The sequence below is a fragment of the Oncorhynchus keta genome, chromosome 31 (assembly GCF_023373465.1).
Source record: "Oncorhynchus keta strain PuntledgeMale-10-30-2019 chromosome 31, Oket_V2, whole genome shotgun sequence".
In the NCBI taxonomy this organism is placed as follows: domain Eukaryota; kingdom Metazoa; phylum Chordata; class Actinopteri; order Salmoniformes; family Salmonidae; genus Oncorhynchus; species Oncorhynchus keta.
Window position 1 is genome coordinate 13,731,091 of NC_068451.1, and position 11,509 is coordinate 13,742,599.

The 11,509-nt window shown below is 48.8% G+C and overlaps 1 protein-coding gene across 1 annotated transcript in view; it reads right to left on the reverse strand.

Annotated features, from left to right (window-relative positions):
- The window catches only part of LOC118364056 (neural-cadherin-like), a 168,033-nt gene that overhangs the window by 36,796 nt on the left and 119,728 nt on the right, over positions 1-11,509 (reverse strand). Inside the window, exons 8-12 of the mRNA XM_052489625.1 lie at positions 10,054-10,226; positions 9,168-9,336; positions 8,746-8,916; positions 7,164-7,336; positions 3,425-3,592 (exon numbers count right to left, since the gene is read on the reverse strand). Coding sequence (XP_052345585.1) covers positions 3,425-3,592; positions 7,164-7,336; positions 8,746-8,916; positions 9,168-9,336; positions 10,054-10,226 — 854 coding nt within the window. The remainder of the gene's footprint in view (positions 1-3,424; positions 3,593-7,163; positions 7,337-8,745; positions 8,917-9,167; positions 9,337-10,053; positions 10,227-11,509) is intronic.

Genomic DNA, 11,509 nt, shown 5'->3' on the forward strand with positions numbered 1-11,509 from the left:
CTCTGGGGGACTTTCTCCTCTCTCTCTCTCTCTCTCTGGAGAGGGGGGGATGAACCAACGAAGAGGAGAGGAAGGGGGTGGAGGTGGGGGACTGAACCAATCTCTCTCTCTCTCTCTCTCTGGAGGTGGGGGAATGAACCCCTCTCTCTCTCCCTCTCTCTCTCCCTCTCTCTCTCCCTCTCTCTTTCTCCCAGTGAAGCTGTGGGGGGGAATGAGCTGTCAAGGGAGATGAATACAGTAATGAACCGTCTCTCTCAGTTGTGGGGTGGAGGCAATGAACCATTGAAGAGTCTTAACAGGGTGTATAATTTGATCATCTTTCTTCTCCTCGAGGCCTTTGTCTGGGGGAATGTCAACGAAGAGGAGAGGAAGGGGGTGGAGGTTGGGGACTGCCATCTCCTGCCATAGAGGGATCAATTCTGGAGGTGGGGGTTGTCAAAAGAAAGGGAGGAAGGGGGGAGCATATTTAAAAACAGGTTATCAAAAACGACAAGGAAGGGGGTGGAGGTGAATGAACCATGATTTTGGCGAAAGGGGGTGGAGGTGGGGGCCCTGAACCTTTTCAAAAAGGAAGGGGGTGACTCAATACTATTAAAGGCAACACTATCCGGGGAAATCTTCTAACATTACATTTAACATTTGTAGCATACTTTTGAATCATGAACAAAATGAAGACAGGCATGGATGGCAGCAGGGGTAAGAGAACCAACGAAGAGGAGAAGCACTGGGAGGGAGGCAGGAGGGGTGGAGATGGAGGAGAACCACTGGGAGGAGAGGAAGGGGTGGATGGGGAATGAACCACTGGGAGGAGAGGAAGGGGGTGGAGATGGAGGAGAACCACTGGGAGGGAGGCAGGGGGGGAAGATGGAGGAGAACCAACGGGAGAGGAGGCAGCAGGGGGGGAAGATGGAGGAGGAGAAGCACTGTGAGGGAGGGGGGGGGGAAGATGGAAGAGGAGAAGCACTGGGAGGGGGGGAATGAACGGGTGGGAAGATGGAAGTTTTGGAGAAGCACTGGGAGGGAGGCGGCAAGGAGAAGATGGAAGAGGAGAAAGAACTGGGAGGAAAGAGGAGAGCGAGGGATAAGATGGAAGAGGGGAGACCTGAGCATCTGGGAGGGACCAACAGGTTCCAGGGAGAAACTGGAAGAGGAGAGAATGAGAGGGAGACACAGGTTTAGATGGAGGAGGAACAAGCACTGGGAGGGAGGCGTCTGTGTTAAAATATGTAAAGAGCCTCGAGATTAGAGTTAGAAGTCTTTCTCCCTCTTTCTCTCTCCCTCTCTGTAAGATGGAAGAGGAGAAGCACAGCCTTTGAATTCCGGGAGAACCACTTTGAGAGACGTCTGGGAGGGAGGCGGCGGGGGTAAGATCTCCTCTCTCTCCCTCTTTCTCTCTCCCTCTCTCTCTCTCTCTCTCCCTCTCTCTCTCTCTCTCTCTCTCTCTCTCTCTCTCTCTCTCTCTCTCTCTCTCTCTCTCTCTCTCTCTCTCTCTCTCTCTCTTTCTCTCTCTCTCTCTCCTCCCTCTCTCTCTCCTCCTCTCTCTCCTCCTCTCCCAGAGAAGCTGGGGGGACGCGGCTGGGTCATGGAGATGAATACAGTAATTGCACTGGGAGGGAGGTCTGCGGGGGTAAGAGACCATTGAAGTCTTAACAGGGTGTATAATTTGATCACTGGGAGGGAGGCGGCGGGGTAAGATGGAAGAGGAGAACCACTGGGAGGGAGCCATCTCCTGCCATAAGATGGAAGAGGAGTTGTCAAAAAAAGGGAGGGAGGCGGCAGGTTATAAAAACGATGGAAGAAAGGAGTGAATGAACATGGGAGGCGAGTAGCGGCTGGGGTAAGATGGAAGGGAGAACACTGAGGGGAAATCTTCTAACATTACATTTAACATTTGTAGCATACTTTTGAATCATGTGCAAAATGAAGACAGGCATGGATGGCAGCAGGGGTAAGATGGAAGAGGAGAAGCACTGGGAGGGAGGCAGCAGGGGTAAGATGGAGGAGAAGCACTGGGAGGGAGGCAGCAGGGGTAAGATGGAGGAGAAGCACTGGGAGGGAGGCAGCAGGGGTAAGATGGAGGAGAAGCACTGGGAGGGAGGCAGCAGGGGTAAGATGGAGGAGAAGCACTGGGAGGGAGGCAGCAGGGGTAAGATGGAGGAGGAGAAGCACTGGGAGGGAGGCAGGGGTAAGATGGAGGAGGAGAAGCACTGTGAGGGAGGCGGCGGGGGTAAGATGGAAGAGGAGAAGCACTGGGAGGGAGGCGGCGGGGGTAAGATGGAAGAGGAGAAGCACTGGGAGGGAGGCGGCTGGGGTAAGATGGAAGAGGAGAAGCACTGGGAGGGAGGCGGCGGGGGTAAGATGGAAGAGGAGAAGCACTGGGAGGGGAGGCGGCTGGGGTAAGATGGAAGAGGAGAAGCACTGGGAGGGAGGCGGCGGGGTAAGATGGAAGAGGAGAAGCACTGGGAGGGAGGCGGCTGGGGTAAGATGGAAGAGGAGAAGCACTGGGAGGGAGGCGGCTGGGGTAAGATGGAAGAGGAGAAGCACTGGGAGGGAGGCGGCTGGGGTAAGATGGAAGAGGAGAAGCACTGGGAGGGAGGCGGCGGGGGTAAGATGGAAGAGGAGAAGCACTGGGAGGGAGGCGGCGGGGGTAAGATGGAAGAGGAGAAGCACTGGGAGGGAGGCGGCTGGGGTAAGATGGAAGAGGAGAAGCACTGGGAGGGAGGCGGCGGGGGTAAGATGGAAGAGGAGAAGCACTGGGAGGGAGGCGGCGGGGGGAAGATGGAAGAGGAGAAGCACTGGGAGGGAGGCGGCGGGGGTAAGATGGAAGAGGAGAAGCACTGGGAGGGAGGCGGCGGGGGTAAGATGGAAGAGGAGAAGCACTGGGAGGGAGGCGGCTGGGGTAAGATGGAAGAGGAGAAGCACTGGGAGGGAGGCGGCGGGGGTAAAGTGTGATGTTTCGTAGAAATGTTTTGAAGTACCCTGCTAAACATGCTGATGGTTGGGGAAAGTGAAGTGTGTTTTCTACTACCGCTCCTCAAGGCTCTCTTTCCTGATGAATAGGCGGGACGCACGGATGGGAATAGTCTCAGAAGAACCACTTTCCCCTCCGACAGGGAGTAAGGTCCTAGAGATGTTGATGCCAGTCTGTCTGGAGGCACTAATAGTAGCCTAGCCCCCATAATATTGGCAAGCTGCTGCTGGGGAACTCCTTTTGGGGGGTCTTTATTATCTTGGTCAGTTGGAAAGAGATTAGGCTGTCATTTTGGAGCATTCCCCCAAGTTGCAGTTGGTAGAGCATTGAACCATCTCTACCACAACCACTACTACCAGAAACCTATGTATGGTTGTGGTTGACCTTATATCATAGTGTCAGTAGACACCATCTCTCCTGGTTAAGGAACAGGTCACTATGAGGTCCACTCACCACTATCTTGGCGTCGCGAACTGTGTTCTCGGGCACGGTGACCCAGTACTCTAGCTGCCCCCACTGGGGAGGCTGGTTGTGTACGTTGGTGATGATGACGGTCAGCTCCACAGAGCTGCTCCTATTGCCCCCGTCTGTGGCCACGATCTGCTGGCTGATCCTCGACGTCTGACGACAAATAGAAGAGAGGAAGGAGGGGCGACACGGAGGTTAGACATGGAAAGCATATGGAGCTGAACAAAACCCATGGTTGACCCCCCCTCTTGGAAGGTCTTTATCTCTGTCTACATCAGTTTGTTCCAATCCACTAAGTAACAGATCAGATGCATCATATTTACAACCTTATCCACTTAGTCCGTGTCATGACCTTCCAGTGACCTCCTCCTCTAAACCACAACCTTCCTACTGTCTACAGAAGACTGCTCTGATGTCGTTCATCCTTACATCACGCGAGAGATACAGAGAGAGAGAGACAGAACGAGAAACAGAGAGAGGGAGAGAGACAGGGAGGGAGAGAGAGAGAGACAGAACGAGAAACAGAGAGAGGGAGAGAGACAGGGAGGGAGAGAGAGAGAGAAAGAAAGAGAGCAATGAGAGAGCAGACATTCCAACTGACATGGAGGTATTCAGATAAATGATTCTCTGCCAGGGGAGTGTGAAAGCTTGGTTAAACAGATCCTTGCTAAGGAGAAGAGTGCGATGAGAGAAAGGGCTGACATTTAAAGTGGAGGAATATTCAACATTATTTATATGGGATATTAACTGCGAGACTTCACAAGTCCATTGTGTGACAGGGTGAAGATGGGGTCATTCGCTCCACATCTTGATTTGGCTTTGGGAGGTGGTTGGACTTGGAGAACAAAGAGATGGCGTTTTTCTATGATATATTCCACGAGTTGGTACGGGTCACCTAGAACCTAACCTCAAGCATCCCACCTTCCCCCCTCTTTCTTACCCTCTTCCCCCTCTCCCTTTCTCCTTCTCAGAGCTGTGGCAGAATGGGGGAGGGAGAGAGAGAGAGAGAGAGAGAGAGAGAGAGAGAGAGAGAGAGAGAGAGAGAGAGAGAGAGAGAGATTCTAACAACGTAAGATCTACGATGGCAACATAGCTCTACTCGACATATATGACTGTTGATATCAATCTTATTTCCAAATTCACCAGAGATACTATTGATTCCATACATACAGTTGAAGTCGTAAGTTTACATACACGTAGTTTGGAGTCATTAAAACTCGTTTTTCAACCACTCCACAAATTTCTTGTTAACCAACTATAGTTTTGGCAAGTTGGTAAGGACATCTACTTTGTAATTTTTCCAAAAATTGTTTACAGACTAGATTATTTCATTTAGAATTCGCTATATCACAATTCCAATGGGTCAGAAGTTTACATACACTAAGTTGACTTTGCCTTTAAACAGCTTGAAAAATTCCAGAAAATGATGTCATGGCTTTAGAAGCTTCTGATAATTGACATCATTTGAGTCAATTGGAGGTGTACCTGTGGATGAATTTCAAGGCCTACCTTCAAACTCAGTGCCGATTTGCTTGACATCATGGGAAAATCAAAAGAAATTGGCCAAGACCTCAAAAAAACAATTGGAGACCTCCACAAGTCTGGTTCATCCTTGGGAGCATTTTCCAAATGCCTGAAGGTACGTTCATCTGTACAAACTATAGTACGCAAGTATAAACCCCATGGGACCACACAGCCGTCATACCGCTCAGGAAGGAGACGTGTTCTGTCTCCTAGAGATGAACATACTTTTGGTGCGAAAAGTGCAAATCAATCCCAGAACAACAGCAAAGGACCTTGGGAAGATGCTGGAGGAAACAGGTACAAAAGTATCTACATCCACAGTAAAACTAGTCCTATATCGACATAACCTGAAAGGCAGCTCAGCAAGGAAGAAGCCACTGCTCCAAAAACGTCATAAAAAAGGCAGACTATGGTTTGCAACTGCACATGGGGACAAAGATTGTACTTTTTGGAGAAATGTCCTCTGGTCTGATAAAACAAAAATAGAACTGTTTGGTCATAATGACCATCGTTATGTTTGGAGGAAAAAGGGGGAGGCTTGCAAGCCGAAGAACACCATTTCAACCGTGAAGCATGGGGTGGCAGCATCATGTTGTGGGGGTGCTTTGCTGCAGGAGGGACTGGTGCACTTCACAAAATAGATGGCATCATGAGGTAGGAAAATTATGTGGATATATTGAAGCAACATCTCAAGACATCAGTCAGGAAGTTAAAGCTTGGTCGCAAATGGGTCTTCCAAATGAACAATGACCAAGCATACTTCCAAAGTTGTGGCAAAATGGCTTAAGGACAACAAAGTCAAGGTATTGGAGAGGCCATCACAAAGCCCTGACCTCAATCCTATAGAACATTTGTGGGCAGAACTGAAAAAGCGTGTGCGAGCAAGGAGGCCTACAAACCTGACTCAATTACACCAGCTCTGTCAGGAGGAATGGGCCAAAATTAATCAAACTTATTGTGGGAAGCTTGTGGAAGGCTACCCGAAACGTTTGACCCAAGTTAAACAATTTAAAGGCAATGCTACCAAATACTAATTGAGTGTATGTAAACTTCTGACCCACTGGGAATGTGATGAAATAAATAAAAGCTGAAATAAATAATTATCTCGACTATTATTCTGACATTTCACATTCTTAAAATAAAGTGGTGATCCTAACTGGTCTTAGACAGGGAACTTTTAATAGGATTAAATGTCAGAAATTGTGAAAAACTGAGTTTAAATGTATTTGGCTAAGGTGTATGTAAATTTCCGACTTCAACTGTACCTCTGCACTCCCAAACGGGACTGTAAAATCTTACAGAGGATATTCACTTTTAAACAATGGCATACATTGAACAGTTGTAAGGCTACATACAGTGTCATAAGCTGTGAATACTGACAAGCAATTAAGCTAGCAAACTATAATGACAAACCACACCAAAAACAAGAATACATGAAGAGAATACAGCAAGAGAGACCAAGAAACAGAAGACTTGGAGAATGAGAGAGAGCGCACGAGAGCGACGAGAAAGAGCGAAACAATAGAAAGAGAGCTCAGCGCCGACAAACCCCTACAAATATAACGTTTCTGCACGGTGTCAACTCTCCTCTGCCTGGAGGGAGACAGCCAAATGTCGGAAATAAACGTGCACCAACGCACCCACGCATCCACACAGACACACGTACATATATTTATGCATGTGTGAATTCAATGCTTCCTCAGGCTGTGGGTAAGATACATAGTGCTCTATATACACATATAGAGAGACAGGGGCATTGTTGTTATTCCAGACCGTGCCATGTTTAATATGCATCCACAGAGGGAGGTAGGAAGAGTGTACAGCAGTCTCAGTGGATGATATCAGACCAGTGGGAAGGATCGGTGCGCAGTGTACACACACACACTGGGAGGGAGCACAGGGTGGTGCTGTACACACACACACACACACACACACACACACACACACACACACACACACACACACACACACACACACACACACACACACACACACACACACACACACACACAGACACACACACACACACCAAACACACACACACACACACACACACCAAACACACACACACACACCAAACACACACACACAACACACAGACACACACACGCACACCAAACACACACACACACACCAAACACACACACACACACACACACACACACACACACACACACACACACAACACACAGACACACACCTGTGAGATGGGGTGGTTGACGTACACCCAGCCTGTGCTGGGGTTGATGTGCAGGTAGGCCGGCTGCTGACGGGACAGAGAGTAGGCGATAGCGGCGTTACTCCCCTGGTCATCATCGTGTGCCGCTGCTCGCAGGAAGCTAGTCCCCACCGGCGTGTCCTCGCGCAGGAAGTCTGCCACACGAAGGGTTAACACATCAACATCGCCGCCGACAACAAACAACATCAACAAGAGCAATAACAACAGCAGCGGTGGTGGCAATTTCCAGCTAAAATCAACGCATTTCAGTCACAGAGACCCGAAATAAATGCGTGTGTCCTAGAAACATTTCAGTCTCCCTGTTAAATAGTTAATAAGCCACTCCAACAGTCTTGTTCTAATGTGATAAAAGGGATTCTGACATGGGGCTTATCAACACACATATTGGCACACATGGTAAACAAACACGGACTCCGGAGAGCAGGGAGGCGTCAATGTTTTCATCAGTCTTAAAAGCTTTCCAGGATTACTTGTGATTTAATATATACATCAGCATATGGTTAATTGGGACTTCAGGGGGGCTGCTAAGTCTTACCTTTCACAATATTCTTTTACCTTGAAAACTGTTAAGACACAACACAGAAGCCACAAACCAGTGCCTTTGGACTGGGATAAGAGGACATTGGGTCCTTGAGCTGCTGGACATTGCTGAGCAAGCACAGTTTTGACTTGACCTTTGACCTTAAAGTACACTTGGCACAACAAGGTGAGGGAGGGAACTCTCACATGAGAGCGCTTTAGAATGGAACAACATTTGAATTCCTGGTGGAATATTGAGCAAAGGGTTTAGTAAGCACTTGTTGGAGGGGTGTGGAGGAGGGGAGAGGGAAGCTTGGATAAGGGGACAGTCCCTTTGTGTCTATGGCAGGGCAACCCTGAGAGAGAACACTGGTTCCCCTACGCAACACTCAACACTAAACAACCATATTTGGTGTAGGGGGGTTAAAAGACAGCAGCCAAGATAATACCTTTATAATACCTTGATAAGATGACTTAATGTATTGGACAAGACAAGACCAACAGGCACATTTGATAATGAAATTGTCTGAACCAAGCAGGAGAAGGACAGAGGTGAAAGGATGAGTGTGACGGAGATGACCCAAGGTGTGACGGAGGTGACGGCGGAGTGACAGAGGTGAAATGATGAGTGTGACTGAGATGACCCAAGGTGTGATGGAGGTGACTGAGGAGGTGAAATGATGAGTGTGAGGATGACCCAAGGTGTGAGGAGGACAGGAGGTGAAAATGATGAGTGTGACCGAGATGACCCAAGGTGTGACGGAGGTGACAGAGGTGAGGATGAGTGACAGATGACCCAAGGCGTGACGGAGGTGACGGAAATGAAATGATGAGTGTGACCGAGATGACCCAAGGTGTGACGGAGGTGACTGAGGAGTGACAGAGGTGAAATGATGAGTGTGACCGAGATGACCCAAGGTGTGACGGAGGTGACGGAGGAGTGACAGAGGTGAAATGATGAGTGTGACCGAGATGACCCAAGGTGTGACGGAGGTGACGGAGGAGTGACAGAGGTGACCCTTACACTGGTAGCGGCTGTTCTCAAACTTGGGGTCGTTGTCGTTCTGGTCGGCGATGAGGATGGTGATCTGGCAGATGCCGATGAGGGGCTCCTGGGCCAGGTCTGTTGCCGTGACAGACAGCGAGTACTCTCTCTGGCGCTCGCGGTCGAAACTCACTGTGGTGCTAATCACACCTGGAGACACACACACGCACACACACACACACACACACACACACACACACACACACACACACACACACACACACACACACACACACACACACACACACACACACACACACACACACACACACACACACACACACACACACAATGTATTTTACCAAATGTTACTGATATCCTCTAGATACATACAGTCAGCCATTCCACAGCAATGAATTAGAGATGTTCTGATACAGTTTGACTGTGGTCTGTCCCCTAACCTGTGTCAGGGTTGATGACGAAGCCGGATGATGTCCCGTCTCGGTGCATGATCCCGTATTTGACCTCTCCGTTGACCCCCATGTCTGCGTCGAGGGCGTGAACGCGGAGGACAAATGTCCCAGGGGGCTGGTTCTCCAGGACACCGGTGTTGACACTGTAGTTATGGCACTGAGGGGGCAGAGTTCACACAGCACTTATGGCATTGATGCTGCATTTATCAGTTGTAAAAGTAAGTCCCAATTAAAAATGACCAGTAGCCGACACACTGGTCAACCAGCACAGATGGACTGTGACTACCCCAGGCAGCATTCAACATCCATCACGATAAGACTAGTTAACACGCATGACGTGGGGAGCAAGGAGTTGCCAAATTGAATGGGTTGTCAGATTTTGCACACTTAGCACTTCTCCCGTGTAGGAACCCACTGACCCTGTGGGCAAGTCCCTGCTGAAATATTCATCTTTGGGGACGAACCGTGCTGAGCTGATCTGAGCTATGCTAAGAGGGGATTCTGGTCTGACCCTGGAGTGTTCAGGACTGCAGTGGAGTGGAGTTCTGCCCCACAGGAGAACACCAGCTGTCTCTACTTTGAACTTGCAACCTGGCATGTTCCTCTCTCTCTTTCTGTCATCTCTCTCATCCCTAGTGCTGTGGACCTCTGCCTCTCCTCCCTCAGTCACTATGTAACTCTCTCTCTCTCTCTCTCTCTCTCTCTCTCTCTCTCTCTCTCTCTCTCTCTCTCTTATCGCTATCAGTCTTTCTCGCTCTTTGCCCCTCCCTCTTTTCATCTCCACTGCAACTTTATATGCCTCATCGCTGTATTTTTCGACAGCACACAGGCTTCACACACACCCATAATGTGTCCAATGCCCCCCTTCCCTCACCTCTTCAAAGACAGGCTTGTTGTTGTTGATGTCGTTGATGCCAACTATGACCTGGGCGGAGTTACTGAGGGGATATGGTCCGTCTGCCGCGTTGTCATCAGTGGCGGTAATGTTGAGGATGTACTGGGGGCCACGCAGGATAGGAGGGGGGCTCCGCCGCAGTTTGATGATGCCTAGAGGGAGAGACAATGGCAGCCATCTTTGTTACTATAGCACACAAACAGACAAACCTACTACACGCACACAAATAATCAAACCAACACTCAAAACGTAGCTTTAACTACAAAGGGGGGAAATATTTTACCCCAAGCCCCCACTCTTTACAATCCCCTACAACAAGCCCTTTAGGACCCTACATCTTTTGACACATTTCTCCAATGCAGATTCCTCACAAATAAATAAGTAACTATGTCTACCAAAGTACCGAGAGAAATATACATAAAAATGCAGCTTAAGTCTTTGAAGTGACAACTTTTCCCCTCGATAACAGTGGAAAAAGCCAAAGGACATCTTTGTGTGTGTGTGTGTGTGTGTGTGTGTGTGTGTGTGTGTGTGTGTGTGTGTGTGTGTGTGTGTGTGTGTGTGTGTGTGTGTGTGTGTGTGTGTGTGTGTGTGTGTGTGTGTGTGTGTGTGTGTGTGGCCGTAATAGGCTGTGTGGTGGAGAGGCAGTGCAGTGCGGGGCTGGTGATAAGGAAGGCAGGGGGCTTAAGCATTAGTCAGTGTTTCCACCTCGGAGGCGAGAGAGGGCTCTTGTAAACAAACGATAACCGGAAGATTGCCAACGCAGACGTAGAGAGACTCGACTGTGAAGAAAGTGTGAAAGCCAGTACACAGAGAGACTGAGAGACTTATATACAAACACATACAAACACACATACACGTACAAACACATGCACACACACACACACACACACACACACACACACATACACATACACAAAAGGAGACGGACTCAAAACATCTATTTACATGGAGTCCACAAAGACAAACAGAGATGAACAGGAAAATAAAAGGGGCTGTGCTGGGAGAGTATGACTATGAAGTGTGTGTGTGAGAGTAGAGGGGGTTCTTGTTAGAGATTTGGGTTCCCGCTGGCCTAGCATTGAGCTTGATCCCCAATTGAAGTTACCACAGCAACACAAGCTAATCTGAATAACAAGTATGTGTGTGTGTGTGTGTGTGTGTGTGTGTATGTGTGTGTGTGTGTCCAGGCGTATTCTTGTTTTTTCTCCTTCTGAATTAGTGTATGCACATGTTAGAGTTCATCTGCATTTATGCGTTAGGGTTTAAGAATGTCTGTTTATCTCCATACATGCATGACTGTCCGTTTGTCTGCCTGTGTTTTGATGTGCGTCTGAATGCCCTTCTATAGAACCACTATGTTATACCTTCTCCAGTCCTTCTCCATACAAGCATCTTAAATAAACCCTTTGAAACACAACACTGTCAACTCTAC